This window comes from Octopus bimaculoides, chromosome 10, assembly GCF_046866305.1.
Source record: "Octopus bimaculoides isolate indiv1 chromosome 10, ASM4686630v1, whole genome shotgun sequence".
NCBI lineage: Eukaryota > Metazoa > Mollusca > Cephalopoda > Octopoda > Octopodidae > Octopus > Octopus bimaculoides.
This window is the reverse complement of record NC_142937.1, coordinates 51164749-51190777: the sequence shown is the minus strand read 5'-3', so window position 1 is coordinate 51190777 and position 26029 is coordinate 51164749. Positions and strand designations below refer to the sequence as shown.

At 38.9% G+C, this 26029-nt stretch overlaps 1 protein-coding gene across 2 annotated transcripts in view; it reads left to right on the top strand.

Annotated features, from left to right (window-relative positions):
• Positions 1-26029, top strand: part of LOC149133717 (ankyrin repeat domain-containing protein 13C-A-like) — a 331974-nt gene that overhangs the window by 94468 nt on the left and 211477 nt on the right. For both annotated transcript variants that reach the window (XM_089359124.1, XM_089359123.1), the window contains one exon: positions 9946-10050. In XM_089359124.1, the coding sequence (XP_089215250.1) occupies positions 9946-10050 (105 nt within the window). The remainder of the gene's footprint in view (positions 1-9945; positions 10051-26029) is intronic.

Sequence of the window (26029 nt, the reverse complement as noted above, 5' to 3'; positions counted from 1 at the left end):
CAATCAGGTACTGCAGCCAGATCATTCAGTTGTTATCACATGTTGACTCTACTGATCTCTCACCAGATTGGCTCACTTAACTACTGATAGCAGCATGACTTGTCTCTTCTGCAGACTCTGTAAAAAAGGGAGAGAGGTGTTCTGTCACTTGCTGATATGACATCATCTCATCCACTACTAGTCCTCTTGCGACATCTCTCTTTCTCCCGTCTGGTCAATTACTCTTCCACCACGCAATATAAAATAGGTGGCACGAAGAATTAGATTACAATAGTCTCTCTCAACAAAGTGCGCGCACAAACTATGACATTGAAATTTTATGCTGTCATTTTACTCTACAAAATGGTTGTTTAACTAGTTGGACCTGTGAAAAATTCACAGAAAATATTAAAAATGTAAACATCTGTAAATTGTGCCGGTGCCATGAGAAATGTTTCTATATTGTGACAGTTACAGAATATAGAAAAATTGATAAATGTATCAATTGTGTAAAATATTGTGATAAATATATCAATTGTGTAAAATTGATAAATATATAATCCAACCAAAATATCTCAGTTATGCAAACGTAAACGCAATTACTATTTAGCCTTAAAATACATCATACATATTCGAAGAATATATACAATGGTTTAGTGGTACGAAACGTTCTTCTGGTATTCTTTTATTCTTTTACTTGTTTCAGCCATTTGATGGTGGCCATGCTGGAGCACCACCCTTTAGTCGAAGAAATTGACCCTTGGACTTATTCCCTGTAAGCCTGGTACTTCTACTATCAATCACTTCTGCCGAACAGCTAAGTTACACGGTTGCAAACATACCAACATCGGTTGTCAAACAATGGTGGTGGGGAACAAACACAATCACACACACACATAAAATATAATATATATATATATATATATATATATATATATCTGTACTGCACCATATATTCCAGAGGTGTTGTTGTTGGTGGTATTGTCTTCCGGTGTCCTGGCGTCAAAATCCTCTGGTAGTTTACATTCTGACATGACAATCCCGTCGATGTTGTTTGGGTATCTGTATTGATTCTTACCATTCTGGGCTCATTGTTGTTGCTGTTTCATCCACTTCAGTTTATTGTTGAAGTGTTTGTAACAGGCATAGTTAACCCGGTGGTATTCTTGTTGGATGGTTGTCATGAATTTATCTCTTTCATATAGAGTAGTGGTGGTTTTAAGTTCATGCAGTAGGACTCTCTTTCGTTTCTGATACTGGTTGATTTCCGTGTATATTTTCTTTTTGATGTTTTGTAACATCGTATGTTTAAGTTTTCTTTCTTGATGTTCTGTGAGTCCTAATCGCTTGGCAGCTGAATTGATGGACTTTGTGTATAGTTTGGATGAGATGCATGTTTTAATGAAGTGGAGCTGTCGGATCGCTATCTTGATTTTTAGACAGCAGAACACAGTGTTTCTCAGCGTCTTGCTAGCTCAGCCAGTGGATGAAACAGCAACAACAACGAGCCCAGAATGGTAAGAATCAATACAGATACCCAAACAACATCGACGGGATTGTCATGTCAGAATGTAAACTACCAGAGGACTTTGACGCCAGGACACCGGAAGACAATATATATATATATATCTTATCTATAAAAGGAAGATATTCTTTGTGTGTATGCATGTTTAAAATTTATACATTTGCACAATTCCAAATTTAGTGGATGAAAAAATTGGAATTAATATTCTAAATACCATAACGAAGGTCATAGGGTCATTTTTTCGGTCAAAATAACTCCTAATTACGAAAGAAAATCGATAAAACTACATACATAATCATTTTCCCCTCTAATACAATCTAATATACTGTTTCTACTCCTATTACAAATCATTTCAACTGCTACTTTCTCTTATGAACATTTACGAACGATCCAAGAAAAAAGACAGAAAGAAATGAAGGAGAAAGAGTGAGAGTCAAATAAACAGACACACTACCAATCATATGTAAATACGCACATATATTTACACATATATATGTACCTATGGTTACCAATGACCGCATTCTAATTGGCGGGAATTGTAAGTTCACTTTCCATTTCTAACACCGTCCTTCACCATGATAAAAAAATAAAATTGCGACACATCTTTTTCAAATACGATCGCCAAACATTCATTCCCTACAAACTGTGAGTATTTTTGAAAATCTATTTTAAAACACATTTACTTATTACCATATATATATATATATATATATATATATATATATATATATACACAGACAATACACACTCATACATACATACGTACAAATACACACATACATACAAATACGTGTCAATTTTTTTCAAATACAATCGACAGTCAAACATTTATTCCCTACAAACTGAGTTCTTTGAAAATATTTTTTAAAACACATTTACTTATTACCATATATATATATAGAGAGAATACACACTCATACATACATACATACAAATACACACGTACATACAAATACCTGTCAATCTTTTTCAAATACGATCGACAGTCAAACATTTATTCCCGACAAACTGAGTTTTTTTAAAATGTTTTTTGAAACACATTTACTTACTACCATATATATAGAGAGAGAATACACACTAATACATACATACATACATACATGCATACATACATACATACATACATACATACATACAAATACACACATACATACAAATACCTGTCAGTTTATTTATTTGCCGTTTCTTATCACCCTTTCCCCTTTCAATTTTACACATACTTTCCAAGACAATTTCTCTGTACAAGCAACTTTCACCCTTTCTTTGGGACATGAAATGCCACCAAAAAAGAGAAGTCACCATACCGCGTCAGTACTGGCGCTAAAGGCGATTAGAGTAAATGAGTCCTCCGACCAAACTCCTTTTAGACTTTCACATGACCGCCTTATGTTCAGCGGAATGCTGAGCTGCTGAAAGTTTCCAACAGCACACCATACGCCTAGCCAAAATAGCTTCATACGATGCTGCTTCCAGGACTACAGAGGGCCCAGAACAAAGGGCGACTCACTGCTGCTAATGCTGCTGCCAGGGCTTCAGAGGGCCACTCAATTGGCTACAAACGCTGCGGCTACTGCTGCTTCCAGGTCTTCCGAACATTTGGAACAACAGACGACTCACCTTGCTACGAACGCTGCCGCTATGACTGCTTCCATGGCTTCTGAAGATGCAGATGGGCAATCCATTACCATTGAAAATGTGGCTTCTGCTACTGCTGCGAGACCTTCCCACAACCAACACGGGCAATGTTGTATGTTGCAGCGAACAGTCGATGGCGAGAAGCTGTGTGTGGTGTGACGAGTCCCAACAGCCCTTACTGGCACCTATAGGCTTTCAAGTATGAGCTCAACTTTAATTACTCCATCCGTGCTGACATAAATATAGGGGAAATGCGCTTCAGTTGCCAATTCTGCAATGCTAAAAAGTGGGCTGGGTACCCATGATTAATCCCCCTTTTTCCTCCATAGGGCATCTATTCTGCTTCACATAACATGAAGTTTTGTAACAGCACGTCTGCTGCTGTTGGTGGAAAAGGAAGACGCTGTATTCACCTGCAAACGTTTTACACACCCTTCCAGGACTACCTACCAAATTTTTACAATTGTGAGAACTAACACAGCCTTTTCAGGGACAACTCACATTCTATTGTTACCCCCTTCTGAGAGTGTTGCAATGCTGTTTGCAGGGCTTTCTATCCAGTTGCAAATCGATTGGTTGGGTGTAAATTTATATAAATCTTTGCCTCAATAATCATAATTGAGTAGAATCGAGTACTTTAAAGCAATTAAGCCCCGAGTAACGCCGGGCACTTCTGCTAATATATATATATATATATATATATATATATATATACATATATATATATATATATATATATATATCACCCATACACCAGGAACAGAACACACCAACAACGTCCCAATACCAGGCATAACCACCCCATAACAACCCAAAACAACACTAGGATAAGAAACACACCACATGCTAGTCACTACTACCCTATGACCCAAAATTACTGGCCCCCACCGAACTCAACAACAACACAAAATAACATCAGATCAAGAAACATCCCACATACTAGAGTTACACACATCACCAACCAAAACACCCATAGACACCCACACACATATAACAATCTAAGGCAACAATACTACCATTCCCCCAAACCAATCCCATATAACCTGACAGCTCGTGCAAACAAAATTACAAACAACATTTTTTAGCCCCAGGCCAGAGACACCAGGACACAGGCTGGAATCTAGTAATCAGGAAAAACCGAAGATAATCAATCTCTCAACCAAACCTCTCTCAAGCATAAAAATAGACATCCTCTCAAAAGGGCTAAAATTCACCCCAACTCCACGCAGAGCCAACCAAAATGAAGTGAAGGACAGTATAACAGAATTCTGTAGAAAATTAAGACTCACAGAAGCATTTACCAATCACAACACTGAAGATGACTCACTAGTCAAAAATAAAAGTGAGCACATCCCACACAAAGGTAGAAATAAAAATCTAGATGAATTCTGCAACCACATCGAGAACTTCCCTTACCACACCATGCATAAACAGAGAGTAAACTCAAACTTTAACACTACACAATGGAAGGAACTAATAGAACTCCAAAATGATGAAGATATTACGATTAAGGAAGCAGATAAAGGAAGTGCAGTAGTAATAATGGACACATTATACTATAAAAACCTAATAATCTCCATGCTGGATGACAACCAACACTATGAAAAAGTCACAAACTACACCCCACAAAAAATAATGAAAACCCTGTCCTCACTAATTAAAACACATGAAAATGAACTGACAACCAAGGAGATTGATTTTCTAACAAACTTCAAATGCAAGCCCAGCCTTCTCTATGGTCTGCCAAAAATACACAAAAGCCAGATCATAAATGAAACCATCAAAAAATCACCAAAGACATACATACATACACCAAACCTGGGGGATCTAAAACTGCGACCCATCATAGCTGGCCCAGCCTGTGAAACACACAGACTAAGTCTATTTATGGACATCCTCCTAAAACCCTTCCTTAAACACATAAATAGCTATATCAGAGATGACTTGGATATGCTAAATCACCTCCCAAAAGAAGTCAAGGAAGAAACAATCATGGTCTCATTTGACGTGATTAATTTATACACCAGTATACCTCATAATTATGGACTTGAGGCAATTCAATTCTGGCTGGATCAATTCCCGAAAGAAATCCCAAACAGGATCAGTAAAGAATTCATTACTAAATCGGTTGAATTCATCTTACGAAACAACCACTTCATGTTTGACAATACTTTCTACCGACAAAAATCCGGAATTGCTATGGGCACTAGGGCAGCTCCAGTCATTGTGAACCTAACAATGGGTTACTTGGAAATAATAATATACCAGGAATCTTTATCCACCTTTGGAAACACTCTTTCCCAATACATAAAAGAAAATTGGAAAAGGTTCCTGGACGACTGTTTCATACTCTGGAATGAAAACACAGATGAACTCTTGAAATTCAAAAGTCTATTGAACAGTGTCAACCCAAACATACAGTTCACAATGGAGTACAACCAAAAGGAGCTCCCATTCTTGGATATACTAATTAAAAAAGTAAACCTAAAAATAGAAACGGACATATTTTACAAAACCACAGACGCCAAACAATATCTACTATTTGATTCAAGACACACTAAGACAAACATCCCCTTCAACCTTGCAAGAAGGATATGCACAATAGTGTCAGAAGAAAATACTAGAGACTACAGACTACAAGAACTCAAAAACACACTAATTGACAGACACTACCCAGTTCAACTCATAGAGGATGGAATCAGACGTGCATCACAAATTAACATAGAAAACTTAAGAAAAGTTAAACACAGCAACACACATTCCCCGAAAATACTGCCGTACATATCCACATACAACCCCAGAAACAAAGAAGCCTTCACCATCATCACCCAAAACATACCAATGCTACATAAGGACCCCAAATTAAAGGAAATTTTACACACACACAAAATCATCAAAAGCCACAAACAACCAAAATCACTGAAAAAGATCCTCACAAAGGCAAAATTACTTTCCGAAACAACAGATGCGAAAGTAAACAAATGTGGTCGACCAAATTGTGCAACATGCCCAAACATTCTAGAAGGTTCAGAATTCCTCTTCGAAGAGGGACACAAATTCAAAGTTAAATCTAACTTTACTTGTGCCTCAGAAAATCTTATTTATGTAATAAGATGTTTGGGCTGCCACAAGAACTACATAGGGTCCACAGGATTATCGCTCAGACGTAGATGCACTTTGCACCGCCAGCAGATTGCACACCCAGAATACCGAATGATACCTTTTAGTGATCATATTGAGAAATGCGCAAAACAAATGCTACCACAATTTATAATTTTTCCTTTTTATCAATGTGCCATTAAAACACCAACACAGATTAGATTAAATAAGGAAACCTTTTTCATTCAAAAATACAAACCCAAACTTAACCATTGCTAACACATTTAAATAAGGAAATTCATCACCTCACTGAGAAAAAAAGGGGAAAAAAATATAGAACAAAACCATGGTAAATTAATCAAATTCTACCACCTCCTAGATTTCGATTATCTCCCCTATACCGGAAGAAATCCCTAATTACCTCCCCCTATCTAGAACTCTTCTTTCTCAGACTAGAACGAACATGACACAATGAAGTAGAGAAATTTGAAAAGACAACACGAAACCGGTTATTTCTCAAAATACAATGTTTATATACCAAAAAGATTTTCTAACATTTTTCTAACATTTTTCTGACATAATTTAAATATATACTTTAACCATGTAACACAAGCCTTCTGTAGTTTTTTCACTCTTATTATCTTTTATATATATATATTTATATATATATATATATATATATATATATATATATATATATATATATATATATATATATATATAAAGTGTAGTATATTGCCACTTAAGTGTGGCTGACCCCTAGGGGTGGATGTTACTGTTGCTTTTAGCCCCAGGAGGACATCTCCTCCAGCTGGCTTATCGACACACTACTGTGTCCTGTTTGCCAAGGGAAGTTATCCCTCCATCATGATCTGTAGCACGAATGGATCCGGGTTTCAGGGTTATTTCCCTTCGTCAGCATCCGATAGCCACTGATCTTTGATGAGAGAGATAAATTCTTGGCAATCTTATGTATACTTTTCCAGTGAAATTCTTCACTGATATCGAAAAGGTGAAAACAAGCAATGTTAATTCTCTAAATGAAGTATTAACAGTAACTGCACGATAAAGTGTAGTATATTGCCACTTAAGTGTGGCTGACCCCTAGGGGTGGATGTTACTGTTGCTTTTAGCCCCAGGAGGACATCTCCTCCAGCTGGCTTATCGACACACTACTGTGTCCTGTTTGCCAAGGGAAGTTACCCCTCCCATCATGATCTGTAGCACGAACGGACCCGGGTTTCAGGGTTATTTCCCTTCGTCAGCGTCCGATAGCCACTGATCTTTGATGAGAGAGATAAATTCTTGGCAATCTTATGTATACTTTTCCAGTGAAATTCTTCACTGATATCGAAAAGGTGAAAACAAGCAATGTTAATTCTCTAAATGAAGTAATATATATATATATATATATATATATATATATATATATATATATATATATATATATATATATATATATACATACATACATATATATATGACAGACATCTTTCAGTTTCTGTCTACCAAATTCACTCATGAGGCTTTGGCTGACCTGAGGCTATAGTAGAAGACACTCTTTAAAGTACAGAGTTGAATTTCATGTAACCACCTGTTGGCAACTCTTCTCCCTCACCCCTATTTTGTTGTGAGTATTATCCATTTTTCTGGGCTCTTTTTGCAGCTATACCCTGTTGGAAATTTACGTTAGTTTTTGTATGAAAAAAAAAAAAGATGGGAGCAGGGCTTGTTAGTAGTTTGTAGAAGAAGCATTAAACAAGCCTGAAAAAAGACATGGTTTTTTTCGCATCAACTAAAAGATATGAAGGACTATGAAAGAAGGCGAATAGTATCAGGAGTGGGGAAAAGAAAATGAGAACTAACAGTCGATCGTTCTAGAACACCCAGACTAAAAGTGTAAGACTTTCCCTCTATTCATTACTAAATGTCTTTCCCACTTCTTCATTGTTAAAAGTACAGAAGCTAGAAAAGATCAATCATATTTCAGTCTAATTGTCATTGTGAATGACTGAAACTTTTCTGTCTCTGTCTCTATCGCTTCACTCCTTTTCTCTAAGAGAGTGAAGGTGCATGGCTCAGTGCTTAGGGGTATTCAGTCCACGATCATAAAGTCATGAGTAGGATTCCCTGCAGTGCGCTGTGTTTTTGAGCAAGATACTCTACTTCACCTCAGCTGACAAAAATGAGTTGTAGCTGTAATTCAAAAGGGCCAGCCTTGTCACATTCTGTGTGAAGCTGAATCTCTCTGAGAACTATGTTATGGTATACAAGTTTGTGGAATACTCAGCCACTTGCACATTAATTTTATGAGCAGACTGTTCCTTGATCAGATAAGCAGGAACCTTGTCATCATAATCGATGGGGTGCCATTTTTTAAAAAGAGTGAAAGACAAGGAAATGTTTCATATTGTAAGGTAAAAATGTCATGTGTTTAGTATAAGCAGTGAAAGCTAAGACAAAATAATTGCTATTCTGTTGTGTATTTGCCCTCGACTCATGCTCAGTTTGATAACAACAGCTTATGCATTGGTGTTTACCTGGGGGCTTGGGCTCCAGATCTGTGAGACCCACAAATGCTGCTCTTAGGACCGGATTAACACCCATAGTGACCCTAACTACTAAAAAGATCTTTCTGCCCCTATATTGGATTTTTTTTTGTTTTCTTCCAACCACTTGAAGGTTTATCTTGCTCCAGTCCACTCAGCTGTCCAAAATGTGTTGTATCTGTAATTGAAAGGGGCCAGCCTTGTCATATTCTGTGTGAAGCTGAATCTTCATGAGAACTACGTTAATGGTATGCGTGTCTGTGGAGTACTCAGCCACTTGCAAGTCAATTTTTTCCTCGTCTGGTAATGAAAAGTGAAAGTGACATCCAATATTTGCTGTAGTTATTTAACAATGTGTCTATGTATCTACTGTCTCTCTCATTTTCTCTCTTTCTCTTTCATTTAATCTGTGTCCCTCCTCTCTCCCGTTTTAAATTTAACAATGTGTGCTTGTATCTATGAATCTATTTTTCTTGCAATGTGATAAACATTTAAAAACACAGAACCAACACCATCATCACTCACTGTCTCTTTCACTCTCTCTCTTTATTCTTTCGCTCTCTTAGTCACTCTTTCTCTCTTCTCTGAAACATTTAAAAACACAAAACGAACGCCATCATCACTCACTGTGGCTTTCATTCTCTCTTTCTCTCATTCTCTCTTTCTCTCTCACTCTCTCTGTCTTTCTCTCCCACTCTCTCTCTTTCTCTCTTCCTCTCTGAAACATTTAAAAACACAAAATGGACATCATCACCACTCACTGTCTCTGTCACTCCTTCTTTCTCTCTCACTTTTTCTCACTCTCCCTCTTTCTCTTTTACTTCCTCTCTGTCCTCCTCTCTCTCGCTTTGCTATTCATTTCTTTGAAGTAAGTGTGACACACATGCCAGGTATATACAAAAAGAACAAATTGGCATATTAATATTATTGATGATGATGATGATGATGATTATAAAATAACACTCATAAACCTGGGGTCCCATAAAGCAGGTCATCATAAAGCGAGGCATTACTGTATTGTATGTGTGTCTGTAAGTGTATACATGTGTATTTTTCGTACTGAATTTAAAATTACTCTGTGGAACTGTGGAGCCCATGATGTGAGCAATAAATTTTAGAGTATTTTTGTTTATTTCAGTTTTATTTTCATCTTTACAGAATGTATCAAGCTTCTGTTAGATCATGGTTCTCCAATCCGAATAAAAAACTGTTTAGGCTGGACACCTTTGGCAGAAGCTGTGAGCTATGGTAACCGAAAAACAAGTGAGTAATATCTTTTTAGATGACAGTTTTTTTAAAAAACTTCATGTATTTCAGTATATGCTTTCTTTAATTTTTGCAAATGAAGAATTTAAATGAAGAAATCAATATAAGAGAGAAATTTGATGTAGTATCACTACTATCCAAAATCAAATTTAACTTGGACTAACAAGAGAGCTGTGACTTAATCATTTGATCTATAAACTTGACCTATAAAGTAGTCCATCTTTGTTGTGATAGCAACAAGGATGGTATGACCACTGTTCAAATTGGAAATTCATGACATATTGACTAAGGATATGATATCTTCAGAATGACAAAAAAGATTATAAATTACCAATTCAACAAATATAAAAGTACTAGAGTACCTAAGCCATAAATAATGATAGCTGATGTTTTACTAAACTTTGTGATAATTACATTTTGGTTTGTATATATAAATATTCAATTTTTCCAGTTGGAGGAATCATTGACATGAAAGTTGCTAGTGACAGTATGATGATGTACACAAAAACGCAAAAATAACTTGTAAATAAGGAAATTATATTTATCACTCCCCAAATATTATACAGATCTGATTACTTTTAATATGTACAATGTGTTGTAGTCAATGATTAACTCATTATTTTACCTTATGTTATTTTCTATAATAAATGCTCTACCTAATTTTACAAATGTTGTATTCAAAACTGCTTAAATATATGCATATTTACACATGGGTACATGATATTACAAAACAGTTACATACATTTTCTAAAGGTTTTCAAGAGACAGTAGGTTTAGTTTATGCAAAAGCTCTGCATTTACAACACATTTCATTTGAAGAAAAAGCTTTAAATGTATATAATAAGCATTATTATTTACATTCACTACAAAAGTCTCTGAAGAACAGTTTTACCTATGTAGACATAAGGAGGTACCGACACATATTAACCTGAATTTTTAATTACAAATTTTTTGTTTTTTGTTCTGCTTAACCCTTTAGTGTTTAGACCGGTCATAACCAGCTGAAAATTATTCCCCTCTATTAGTTTGAACCAGCCAAATCTGGTCGTATCTGATTTCTCTACGAAATTGCTAAAAAAGTAAACAAATTACATTATTGAATTCTTGTAGCTTTGAGATAATGCAAGATAAAGCTTAATGATATGATGTCAGCAAGTAGTGATTCTGACTTCGAAGGTTTTACTCTTGATGATGTACAAAATTTAAACGAAAACAACAGTGATTTATCTTTGCATAAATCATACTGACGTTTATGAATCTTCATTGGATTAGGAAGATTTTTATAATGAAAGTGATAAAAATGATATTGAAAACATTACGGCAACATAGCTGAAGATTACTACATCAACCACAATTCCCGATTTCACAGATAAGACTAGTCCACAATACAGTCTACCACCCAATGCTCAACCAGTGGACTATTTATTTTTATTTTTACCGGAAATTTTTTTTGAAAATGTCGCAGAGGAAACAAATGCTCAACGCATAATTTCTGTTGTTGGAAGACCTGATCCACTATGGCAGCCAAATGACACTGCAGAAATGCAAGCTTTTTTTACTATAAACATTACGTTTGGTATCAAGCAGCTTCGTCAACTGTGGAACTACTGGAATCCTGATATAAGGTTTGGTGATCCATATATCTCCAGCATTATGTCTAACTATAGTTAATTCATATATTCATCATCATCGTTTAATGTCCGCTTTCCATGCTGGCATGGGTTGGACGGTTTGACTGAGGACTGGTGAGCGAGAGGCTGCACCAGGCGAAATCTGATCTGGCAAAGTTTCTACAGCTGGATGCCCTTCCTAATGCCAACAATTCTGAGAGTGTAGTGGGTGCTTTTACGTGCCACCGGCACGAGGGCCAGTCAGGCGGTTCTTGCAATGACCACGCTCAAAAGGTGCTTTTTATGTACTACCTGCACAGGAGCTAGTCTGGCGGCACTGGCAACAACCACGCTCGAATGTTGTTTTTCACATACCACCGGCTCATGTGCTAGTAAGGCGACGCTGGCAACGATCACGCTCAGATGTGTTTTAACATTCCACTGGCATGAGTGCCAATCAGGCTATACTGTACTGTCAGATTTTGATTTGTTTACACTTGCCTCAATAGGTCTTCGCAAGCAAAGTTCATTGTCCAATGAATGAGGAGTACTCATAAGTGGGCCGGTTACACCCCACATTCGGATGTGCTTTTAACGTTCCACTGGCATGAGTGCTAATCAGGTAGTATTGTTTATGTAAAAAGTCACAAAGTACCTATGCCACTAAAGGACCACAACCACTTGAAATTTCGGGTTGACATTGCATCTCAGTTACGTGAGGGCTTTTCTTCCAGAAAGCACAGAACTGGGAGAAAAGCAAAATTAACTGAGGTGGATATCAACAGAGAAAATATTGACTTCCATAAAGTGGAAAAAATAAATTGAAGGAAAAAAGTTTGCAGACTGTGTTCGCTGCAAAAAAGAAAAATTGCCAAAGGATATCAGGTCAAGATCTCGTATATGTGTTTGTTTTTGCAAAGTGCACAAGCAAATATTGTGGACACTCCTCTTGAACCTGAATAATTCAAAATAATGTGAACAAATAAGCATTACATTTAACAGATTAATCTGAACACTAAAGGGTTAAAGCAAGACATACATGCATGCAGCATAATAAGCAGGCTAAAGTTGATTACATGATATCTCTCAATAAATTGAATATAAAAAGAATTAGTGGAATACATGAAGTAGAATAATTAATAGTAAAATAAATGTACATACAAATACATATAGCTTATTAAATATATATTGATGACACGTAGTCTATATATTGATGGCTAACCATTGTATTACTACATTTTTCATCAAAAATGCCATTAGGACAGCATGCTTCACAAGTATAAGGACATGTTTTAGACAAGCCAGACAAAAATAAAATTTATTGTCTATATTAATTATGATGAAGATAACTGAAAGAAACAATACTATAAAAGCCTTTAATGTGATATGTAGAAAATATCACATAAATCAATCATCATTAAACTATAAAAAATAAGCTATGTACTACCTATTTGCTTTTAAAAGAATAAAAAAGCACTTATTACTTAAGATGAAAAATTTTCTTAAAAACAAGTTAAGCTATTTTTCAAAGCTTGAAGCAAGAAGCAACCAATAGTTTCTTCTTTCTTAGTTGTCATTTATGATTAAGCATGGCATGGTAGCAGGAAAGAATTTCGTTTTTTTCTTTTCTTTTTCTTGTCTTCAGTGTTGTTTTCCTCTTTCATGACCAAAGATATTTGCACAACACTGACTGCAAGCATTACAGAATATTGTTGGTAGACTTGGTGTTGAGGATCTTTTCTCATTTTTGGCACATAAAACTCTGTGCCGGTGGCACGTAAAAAGCACCACTACACTCACAAAGTGGTTGGCGTAAGGAAGGGCATCTAGCTGTAGAAGCACTGCCAGATCAGACTGGAGCCTGGGGCAACCTCCTGGCTTCCCAGATCCCGGTTGAACTGTCCAACCCATGTTAGCATGAAAAACGGACGTTAAACGACGACGACGACGACGACTATTATTATTATTATTATTATTATTATTATTATTATTATTATTATTATTATTTTTGTTTCAGACAATTTGATTGCAACACCCTGTTCTTTCTTTTATAGCTTTTTGCCATTGTTTGCTATCATTTGCCGTCTTCTCCCATGTAATCACAATCAGATCACCTGATTCATTAAGATGCTGTTTTATGACATTTTTATCACAGTTCTGGACATTCTCTTGGAGTGCCTCTACATTTCAGTTAGCTGTAGAGCACAGCCTTGGGGATCCTAGTGTCATTGATACAGATTGTGCATCCCATTTAGTATAACTGCAATTCATGCAAAACAGACTTGGCATAAGGCATATTTACACATGCTAGGTTGGTGATGAGGTCTTGCCAAGAAAAAAGTTGTTGAGAGAGAAATAGAATGTGTGTGTGATAGATAGATAGATAGATAGAGAGAGAGAGAGAGGGGGGGGGGAGACAGTGTTGTCACTATAGTTTGTCTCCATCACAACATCTATTAGGAGAGAAAAAGTTGTTATTGAGAGGGAAATACAGTGAGAGAGTGAGAGTGTGTGTGTGAATGATAAATAGTCTTGTTGCCATAGTAACTAACAAGTCTTCAAAGATATATAATTATTAGAGTACTATAACTAAATGCACATATCATTTATTACAGTACATTTGATTTACCATCCATTATTTGTTTCATTATCCATCATCTTTTCTTTCACATTTCAGGTATACCGAGGACCCCTTTTTGTCATTAATAAGTCTGACAACTCTTTGCTTTCACCAACACTCTATTTACGTAGATTGAAGCACTGACAAAAAAGGTCCTCAATATACCTGAAATGTGAAAGTAAAGATGAAACGAATAATGTATGTCTTTCACTGCATGTCTTCGAGGGCAGGTAGGTGTCTGCAACTTGGAGGCCTGCCATGCCACGATTGATTACAGCAATGTCATAGTCCACGATGCTCTTGCACATGGGTTGGAGTACGAGGAGATCCACTTTGACATCCTGGGTGACTCCAAGCAAGACATGACCCTAGTAGAAGCCCTGAGGTATGTCGAAGCAAAAGAAAGCAGAAAATGCTCAGCCAGCTGACTCATAGAGCACAGCAGCACCTCAAACACTGTGGCCTCTAGCTCATATAGGTGCCAGGTGCAGCACTATCTGGTCAATAAATCTGGTGAACCCTGTGATATACCTGCCCCTACCCCCTGAAGTTACTGTAGAGAACATAGCCACAGATATCACGTACAAGAACACATCAGGAAATGCCCCGCCTACAACCACAAGTGCACTACATGTGGTAATCTGCACTACTATGAGAGTGTCTGTCACTGACAATGTCGTCCCTAGCGACAGGCTCAAACCAATGCAACTGACACGGAAGACCACACATCTGCAATATTCAACAGCCTATGCCTTGTGGTCAACCTTCCTGATGAATCCTCTATGGAAGCAATAATTCTTGACCACCACGTGTATAATGAACTCTGTGATGTGATGCCTGGGTGAAATGCTCTTCTGATCCTCATCCCTTTGTCACTACCTTCATTCAAGCTGACCCAGCTGACATGAAGGCATTGGGCTTCCCCACTTCTCTTTCATGACCGACTGCAGTTATCCGTCACAATACTATGACAGACACTGGATGCCACCCATGCCTGACTGGGATGAGTCCCTTATCCAAACTGGGCCTTGACCAGCCCCACCTTATACTGGTCAACATGAAAATGACTGTCGCTAACAACATCCCCATAGATATTATCGATGCTCTAATCCTACGCATATCTGAGACTGCCCCATCCTCTGCGAAGTGCACTACCTGTCAAATTGTCTACATCACTCCTTCATCTGACAAAATTTCCCTCTCCAAGCAAGCCTGTGTCACCCTCAGGATGATTTCTCCCTACTTCCCCATGATTGGAGAAAGCTGTGGGAATGTTGGCACCCCACTGGAATCATCTCCTGCTACAGTGACTCAAAATGTATGCAGCTGCCCCCTACGACAAACACCCTCTCCCACTTCACCACCATTCCCAGCCACTGAGGAGAACCGTGGTTGCCTGGAGAAGTGGCTGTTAGAACTCTACAGCTCCAGCATATTCAACATCTGTGAACATCAGCAACTCTCCAAGATATCCGGCCCACCGATCCGCTTGATGGTGGATCCTGATGCTAAGCCAGTCACCCACCATACGCCCATACCAGGCCCAGTTCATTGACAAGAGGAAGTGAAAGCAGATCTCAATTGTGATGTTCAAATTATCGAGTCTATCCCCATTGGTACACCTGTCACCTGATGCCACAGAATGGTGATATGCCCCAAGTCTGGAAAACCTCAATGAACTGTGGATCTACAACCCCTCAACCAACATGTGGTCCACGAGACACATCACACACAATCCCCATTCCACCAAGCCAGCTCTGTACCACACCACACCCAAAAAACTGTCTTCACTGCTTGGAACGACTATCATAGCATCGCCCTTGATGAGAGGAACTTTCACCTAACCACCTTCATCATGCCCTGGAGCTGTTTCCACTATTGCATTGCACCACAGGGATACATTGCTTCAGGGGACAGCTACAGCCGACAGTTTGATGAGATTATCTCAAGCATCCACCGGAAAATGAAGTGCATCAATGACACCTTGATGTCATTCAGGCTGTCCAATGGCATCATTTTGAATCCCACTAACTTTGACTTTGCCCCAAACTACCATCAAATTTGCTGGGTTTGAGATCACCCTACCACAGTGCAACACTGTGCCTGATATCTTGAGGCAATCTGTGACTTTCTCACCCCTAAGAACATCACTGATATCTGCAGCTGGTTTCGTCTGATCAACCAAGTCTCCTATGAATTTGCTTCTGCCAAACGAATGTTGCTATTCCAGGAACTCTTCAAGCCAGGCACCCAGTTTGTATCAACAGACCAGTTGAATAGGCTCTTTGAGGAATCGAAATCAATCACCATCAAAAAGATCCAAAGTGGTGTAGAGATCTTCAACAAAACCAAGCTAGCTTGCCTTGTCACTGACTGGAGCAAAGATAGCATTGGCTTCTGGTTGTTCCTAAATCATTGCGTATGCCTTCCCCCCACCCCTTTTGCTGCAAATCTGGCTGGAAAATCACTCTGGTTGGAAGCCACTTCAGCCTCAGAATCTCATTACACACCAGTGGTGGGTGAAGCACTGGCAGTTACCATTGCATTTCCCAAAGCATGCTACTTCACTCTTGGCTGCGCCAATCTCATTGTCACAGTTGACCACAAGCCTCTTGAAAGTATTTGGTGATCACTGCCTGGATGACATCCCAAACTCTTGACTGCGCAACCTGAAAGAAAAAACCCTATGGTATAACTTCAGCATCGTTCATGTACCAGGCGCTCGCCATGCAGCAGCTGATGCTGTCTCATGCTACCCTGTTGGACAGCTCACACCACCAGACCTCCCAGATGATGTTGTTGCCATGACCCATCCAACTGAGCTGCTCAGCCACCCATCTCTGCCACATTCTTTCCTAGCAACCATTCACTCTATCAGAGGTGACAACACTATCACATGCTCTCACAATGACTACATTTCACCAGTTACCAAGATTGTTCAATCTGGCACATGGGACATGATCCGCACTGCTAATACCAGCGACCCAAGCATGACCAAATTCATGGATGCAATCAAGGACAGCTTTCCAGAGGACCATTCTAAAGTTCCCCCAGAGCTGCGGTAGTATTTCAGGAGAAAAATTCAGAGGTAGAGGGAAGGGTAAGGGGAGGAAAAAGAGAAGATAACCTCTACTGCCTGTGTTGTATGCAGCACATTATACATAGTTTCAGTAATAATGGTCCTATTATTGCTATGCACAGCCAACTAGAGTACATAAGGCAAGAGATCTGTGACATAATTTTTTTTAGGTAAAAGAACTTTGATGTTGTTTATCATGAAGTTATAGTATGAGATATTCTTCAATGAATATACTTATTTTGTAGAATATGAAGAAAAATATTCTAAATAAATGTTATTGTTCAATAGCATTCAAACTGTTACTAATGTTCATCAAGAAAGTCAATCTAAACATTATTTGCCCAATTTATGAGGGTACATGCATGATGTAAGAATATTTTTTATCTGGCAGCATAGTGATGGGTATTGAACTAGTTGTATGTAATTTTCAAGATATCTTCTAGGGATTGAGCCACTAGGGCTGAGTCATTAGTAAAAAGAAGTTTACAAAGATGCATCATAGTACTTCCTCGTAGATTTTAATATACCAACCATTCTTGTGCATGCATATATATATATATAGATTCAAGGTGAATCTGTATTCTTGCCTGTTTGGTCTGGCTAAGTCAAAATGGTTTTTTGTATTCTTCCTTCCCACTTGGAGTGTTTAAATGTAGTTACAGTAGTAATATGTCCTTCTACTGAAATGAAATTTCAGTAAATTTTCTGTATCTTTGTGCAGCTGAAGATTGCTCTGCATTTTACATTTAATGTAATGCTCACATTGCTTAAATAAATGGAGTCACATGAAACAATCATACTGCATTAACCTTGAATATCCTTGTTGCTTATTTTGATATGTATATATATATATATATATATATATATATATATATATATGGGAGAATATACGAAAAAAACAACAACAGAGGAGGACAGGTGGTGTAAACAACAAAAGGATGTATTAGTTTAACGCTCAGGAATAGAGAAAGTCTTTAACGTTTCGAGCTACGCTCTTCAACAGGAGAAAAACAAGGAGAAAAACACGGAGAAAAAAAAAAAAAATTGAATGTTTTGGTCAGCGATCTATCATGGCGACTACACACACACACACACACACACACACACACACACATACATGCATACTCACACCATCTTATTTTTTTTTCCCTAATGTGAGGTTGTTATGTATCTCCTCTATAGTGAGACACCTCTTCTTGTCTCTGGAATAAAGCCACCTCTCCACCCCCTCAAATACTCCCCCACCACTTAGTCAAGATTTTTTCCCCTTTACCCTGATTTTGTTCTTTCTTGTCTTGAAAGTTATTTGGCAACCTTGCTAATGCTGATTGTACGGAAAAAGTACTCAGTACACACTGTAAAGTGGTTGGCATTAGGAAGGGTATCCAGTTGTAGAAATCATGCCAATACTGACATGGAGCATGATGCAACTCTGTGACTCACTGGATCGTGTCAAACCACCCAGCTCATACCAGTATGGAAAATGGATGTTAAATGATGATTGTGAGTTCACTTGCTATCCTTTGAAGTATGCCACTTAGAAATAAAGCGAATAACTAAAGGGCCATTCTTGCATGACAGTCAGAGATACTAATTATGAAATATCTAAGCTGTGAATTTTGAATATTTACAAAGATTGCATGGATTTATTCTTCACTATAAACTTCGATATTTTTTCATGGAATGAATGTTGAATTTTCAGATGGCCAAGAATGTGTGACATACATAACATCACACCAAATAACTTTTTCAACTGAAAATATTAATTGCTATTTCCCCTGAATTTCTCTAGAGCAGTATAAAAAAGCCTCATGGTGTTTATTTCATTGACCTTGAGATTTCAAAAACTTTTGATGAGTTTCCATCGTCACAATTCTCATTTACCTGGTGTGACATGCATGACAAAAATGGATGTGATAGAAGTGGTGAGGAGTCTCATATTAAAGACAATGCTGTGCAGATCTGGAAGGACTTATCAATATCTGGTTGAAAATAAATCATTTCAAGATATCTTTACAGATATATATAGTGATGTTTCTGGGCATTCTAAAAAGTTTTGAAAACATGTTTTGATTTAACTATCTTGAGAATAACTCATTGGAGTGAATATATAGCTCCATTTTACTCCATGGTTAAGTGGAAAAAGGGCCATTTTATTCTTCCAAAAAAAGATCATGTCAGGTGCCCCATTGTGAAATTAGAAATGTCTGGATACCTATATCTTTTGAGCAGGTATCCATGTCCTCTATTCGCATACTATAGAAAGCCTTTTTATAGTCAACAAATGAAAAGTGGGATGTGGTATTTTAAAAATTTTTCCTGAATTTGTTATAAGGGGAAAACAATGCTGTTGCTCAAAGACGAAATCCACAGTTTTGTTTTTTTGAGAAATTCACATGAATATTTTTTAAAAATCTCCTGAGCTAAGATTTTCCTTCTAATTGAGAGAGGAGAAATTCCTCAGTTGTTTCTAAGTCCTATTGGTCAATCTTCTGCTTGTAAAATGGGTGACTTTCGGTATATCCTTGCATTGTTGGTGGGGAGGGGTTACTGCATTGTTGGCATTCTATGAACAAATGGAGAAATCTACAGCATAATTCCTTGCCATTATTAACTTACCTGATTTTGTTTCACAGATGTGAGTTACTGGCTCCTTCATATTTGATGATAGATCCAAAATTGTATCTTTTGAAATTTGTGGGATACATTCCAGTGCCTTATGAGAAATTGTTGAGGACCACTAAAATGTATTTTCCTATACTTTATGATGTCCCTTTACTCAGTGTAAAGATATGTGCCATCTTTACTCATGAGCAATACTTTACCACCTTTCATTGTCTGTAGTATCAGCGGAAGTAACACTTTTAGTTTACTGGTCATATTTGCTGTAACTGTATGCTGCATTTAACCCTTTAATATTTAGAGTACTCCATCAAATTTAATGCTTTTTAATTCACACTGTTTTGAAGTAATCATGCATTATCTTGTAGCTTTAAGATTTTGATGATGTGGTTGTTTATTTGTAGGGTAGGTGTGAGAGGCTGAATATGGCCAGTCTGAACATAAAACAAGTAGAATATTTGGGCCGAAAATGGCTGGTTTAAATACTAATGGGTTAAGGAGTATGTAGGTTGCTGTTATCAAGTTTTGGCATAATTCTGTTGACTTACACTTCTGCCTCACAGATGAAATACATGTAGAAATTATCTGCAATGTTGCCTCTCTGCAATACTCTCTCTCTGGGTTAGTACATTGTTCAGCAGTTGCTATCACTTCAACCATGGATGAGACCAACATTAAACCCATTTTGCAAGAAGCTAGAAAAGAGTCTTTGTTAAATCCAGATCATAATTTGTGCATGTTTCAAGTATGCACCAAATATGCACTATTGGAACTGAGATTATTTTTTCCAAAATGATCTAGAGTTCGGTCCCTTACCTAGTAATCCTTCACTTAAAGTTTCCAAAAACAAGCAGTTTATCAGTTATTGGTACAATATCCAAATGTCTATGTAGTCTATTATTGAACTCCTTCTTACTCAAGTTTTCATCATCATCATCATCATTATCATTTAGTATCCATTTTCTATACCGGCATGTGTTAAACAGTTTGACTGGGACTTGTAATTCGGAGAGCTTGATATCTATGGATGGATGCCCTTCTTAATGCCAACCACTTCACAGAGTGTAGTGGGTGCCTTTTATGTGTTATTGGCACTGGCCATGGCTAGGATTTCACTTGGTCACTTGGCTTGATGTGCCTTCTCAAGCACATCATAATCATCATCATTTAATGTCCACTTTCCATGCTAGCATGGGTTAGACGATTTGACTGAGGACTGGTGAACCAGATGGCTGCACCAGGCTCCAATCTGATCTGGAAGAGTTTCTACAGCTGGATGCCCTTCCTAACGCCAACGACTCTGAGAGTGTAGTGGGTGCTTTTACATGCCACCGGCACAAGGGCCAGTCAGGCGGTATTGGTAACAGCCACACTCAAATGGTGTTTTTTACATGCTACCTGCACAGGAGCCAGTCCAGCAACACTGGCAACAACCTTGCTTGAATGTTTTTTCATGTGCCACCGGTACAAGTGCCAGTAAGGCAACACTGGTAACGATCACGCTCAAATGGTGCTATTTACATGCCATTGGCATAGACGCCAGACAGCTGCTCTGGCAATGATCATGCTCGAACGGTGCTGTTAGCGCTCCACTGGCACAGGTGCCAGTCATCGAATTTGGTTCAGCTTCGATTTCGATTTCACTTGCCCTAACAGGTCTTCACAAGCAGAATTTAGTGTCCGATGAAGGAAAGGTTGGCATGGGTGCCAGTCGTTGAATTTGGTTTGATTTCTATTTCAATTCCGATTTCACTTGCCTCAACAGGTCTTTGCAAGCAGAGTTTAGTGTCCAATGAAGGAAAGATATGCATAAGTGGGCTGGCTACACCCCTGGCAAAGGCCACAGGTTATGATCTCACTTGGCTTGCCGGGTCTTCTCACGCACAGCATATTTCCAAAGGTCTCGGTCACTAGTCATTGCCTCGGTAAAGCCTAATGTTTGAAGGTTGTGCTTCACCACCTCATCCCAGGTTTTCCTGGGTCTACTTCTTCCACAGGTTCCCTCAACCACTAGAGTGTGGCACTTTTTCACACAGCTATCCTCATTCATTCTCGCCACATGACCATACCAGTGTAATCGTCTCTCTTGCACATCACAACTGATGCTTCTTAGGCCCAACTTTTCTCACAAAGTACTTACACTCTGTCGAGTATTCACACTGACATTACACATCCAGCAGAGCATACTGGCTTCGTTTCTTGCAAGCTTACGCATGTCCTCAGCAGTCACGGCCCATGTTTCACTGCCATGTAGCATGGCTGTTCGTACATGTGTCATACAGTCTGCCTTTTACTCTGAGCGAGAGGCCCTTTGTCACCACCAGAGGTAGGCGCTCTCTGAACTTTGCCCAGGCTAGTCTTATTCTAGCAGCTACACTTTCAGCGCACCCTCCCCCGCTACTGACTTGATCACCTATAACGGAGCTATCAACTACTTCTAGATTTTCTCCCTGGAATGTGGCAGAAGTTGTTCTCTGCACATTTTCAGTGTTTATTGCTCCTGAGCATCTGCCATATACAAAAACTATCTTCTTAGTTAGCCTTCCTTTGATATTGCTGCACCTCTTATGTATCCATAGCTTACACTGGGTACATCTTGTAGAGTTTCTACCTATGCCTTTTCTACAGATCAAGCAGGGCCATCTACCTGAAGGTGTTTGTGGTTTGTCTACCTTCCTACTTATTAGGACTTTAGTTTTAGCTAGGTTGACTCTAAGGCCCTTCGATTCTAATCCTTGCTTCCACACCTGAAACTTTTCCTCTAGTTCTGATAGTGACTCAGCAATTAGTGCAAAGTTGTTAGCATAGAGGAGCTCCCAGGGGCATCCTGTCTTGAATTCCTCTGTTATTGCTTGGAGGACTATGATAAATAGGAGAGGGCTGAGGACAGAACCTTGGTGGACCCCTTCCTCTACCCGGAATTCTTCACTGTACTCGTTACCAACCCTCACCTTACTGACAGCATCCCTGTACATGGCTCGCACAGCTCTCACTAACCATTCATCTATCCCTAGTTTTCTCATTGACCACCAGATAAGGGATCGGTGGACCCCGTCAAAGGCTTTCTCCATGTCAACGAAAGCCAGGTACAAAGATTTATCTTTCGCTAGGTATTTCTTTTGCAGCTGTCTTACCAGAAATGTAGCATCAGTGGTGCTTTTCCCTGGCACAAACCCAAACTGCATCTCATTTAAACTGACTCTCTCCCTAATTAGTTGGGTTATGACCCTCTCCGTGACTTCCATTACCTGATCTAACAACTTGATACCTCTGTAATTATTTGTATCTAAAGCGTCACCTTTACCTTTGTAGCAGTTGACTATGGTGCTGCAACACCAGTCATTGGGTATGCCTCCTTCGTGTATCACCTGGGTAACTATACGGGTGACTAGGCTATAGCCGACACTGCCAGATATTTTGAGCATCTCTGCAGTGATTCCTGATGGGCCAGGGGCTTTCCCTGTCTTCATGCTCTTAATTGCTTTATCTACCAAGGTAGTGTCAACTCGGATAGCTGGTCCCTCTGTTGGGTTGACATTTCGCAGACTTTCTTTCTCCCATTCATTTTCTTTATTGAGCTACCTTTCATAGTGGCGTCTCCAAACCTCTCTCTTTGCAGCCTCATTTAGTGCAAGTGAACCATCATCCATGCGGACACATTTCTCTCCTACGGCATCATGATTCTCTCTCACACGCTGTCTTGCAACACAAAATACCTCAAGTCTTTGGTCCTCACGGCGCAGAACATTGGCAAATTTTTCTTATCTGCTTTCCCTCTGGCTAAATAAACCTGTCTCCTAGCTTCCCTTCTGGCAGTCTGATACAATTCCCTGCTACCACCGTTCTTCCAGTCCTTCCAAGCCTGTTTCTTTTCTCTAATAGCCCTGTCACTCCTGTCAACAACATTGTTCCACCACCACGTTATTTTGGGTCGAGAGGGGACTTTGCACCATCCACAGATCTGGTCAGTGACTCTCAGCAGGTTGTCCCGTAGAAACCTCCGGTTGTCTTTTACATTGTGTGAAGCTATGTCCCCTTCTATTTCGTCAAAGGCTTCGAGTAATATGTATCTAAATCTCTGTCCATTTGCAGGATCTTTGAGCTTCTAAGCTGTTCTCCTCCATGCTGGTCGTCTTCTGAGCAACCACTTAGCCCTGATCCTGAAGTCACTAACTACCAGTCTATGTTGTGGGGTACATTCTTTGCCTGGGAAGGTTTTGGCATTTATTTATGTATGCAGCCATCTTTCTCTTTTTCTGGCAAGGATGTAGTCAGTTTGGCTAGTGTATCTGCCAGAACTGTAGGTGACTAGGTGACCGGCAAGTTTCCTGAAGTTAGTATTGCAAACCATAAGATCATTTGCATCGCAGAACTCCAGCAGCCTGATTCCCTCCTCATTGCGGGAACCAAAACCATAGCCTCCATGTATGCCATGGAAGCCCCCTGGATGTTGTCCAACATGTCCATTGTAGTCACCAGCCACAAAGAGAAGGTCCTTGTCATTCGTCAACGAGGTAGTCTGCAAGAGGGTGTCATAAAATAGGTTTCTCTGTCCATCGGGTAACCCCGGCTGAGGGGCATAGGCCGAGATAATGGTTGGTAGCCCATGATAAAGCACTATTCTAATCTTAAGTTTTCTATGGCATACTCTGACTACCTCGATTACCTTATCCACCCATTTCTCTGCAAGAAGTATTCTCATCCCCCCGACCCTGTCTGTGTTCCCTGCCCAGAAAATGTTGTACCTGTGTTCTTTGCCTGTGAAGAACCTAGCAGAACCTCCTCTCCACCTTACTTCTTGGAGGCAGCAGATATTGACACATCTCTGTATAAACATCTCAACAATCTCACCAGACTTACCTTTTAGTGTACCAACGTTGAGAGTGCCAACCCTGAGGGTGTGGGAGGTATGGGTCCGTGAGACCCTGGGACGGGAGACAGCACAATTTTTCTCTCAAGATGCTTACACTTTGTTGTATATGCATACTGACATTGTACATCCAGCAACAAATACTAGCTTAATTTCTTTCAAGCCTTCACATGTCTTTTGCAGTCATAGCCCATGTTTCACTGCCATGTCACATGGCTGTTTGCATACAGGCATCATACAATCTGTCTTTCTCTCTGAGGGAGAGGTCTTTTGTTACCAACAAAGGTAGAAGCTCTCTGAACTTAGCCCAGCTTATTCTTATTCTAGCAACTATGCTCTCCGAGCATCCGCCTCTACTGCTGATTTGGTCACTCAGATAACAGATGCTACCTGGCATTTGATGAAGTTTATTTTCTGTACATTTTAGTATTTATTGTACCTATACATCTGCCACACACAAAGACTACTTTCTCTGTTAACCTTCCTGTGATAATGATGCACCTCTTGTGTGTCCATAGCTTGTACTGGGTACACCTTATGAAGTTTCTTCCTACACCTTTTCTTCATATCAAGCAGGGCCATCTCCTTGAAGGGATTTGTGGTTTGTCTGTTGTCCTGCTGACTGTTTCACAAATTGGTCTTTGCTAAACTAACTCTCAGGCCCTTTGATTTCTGACATGAAATTTCTTGTGATTCAGCTATAAGAACTAGATCATCAGCATAGAGGAGCGCCTAAGGGCAGCCCATCTTAAGTTTCTCTGTTATTGACTGGAGGACTGTGATGAACAAGATAGCGGCTGAGGACTGATCCTTGGTGAACTCCTACTTGTACACTGAATTCATTACAATATTCATTGCCAACCTTCACCTTACTGACAGATTCCCTGTACATGGCTTCTACAGTTCTCATCAACCACTCATCTATTCCTAGTTTCTTCATTGACCACAAGATAAGGGAGTGGGGGACCCTGTCAAAGGCTTTCTCCATGTCAACAAAAGCCAAGTACAGAGGTTTATTTTTGGCTAAGCACTGTATATATGCCATATAAATTGGACTGTTAATTTTTATAAGGTTTAAATTTATCTCAAATTTAAAGAAATAAAATAACTGTCTGCTCCATAGTAGTATAAATAGATTTAAATGTGAAACAAAATAAAGTATTTTCTATCTTCTA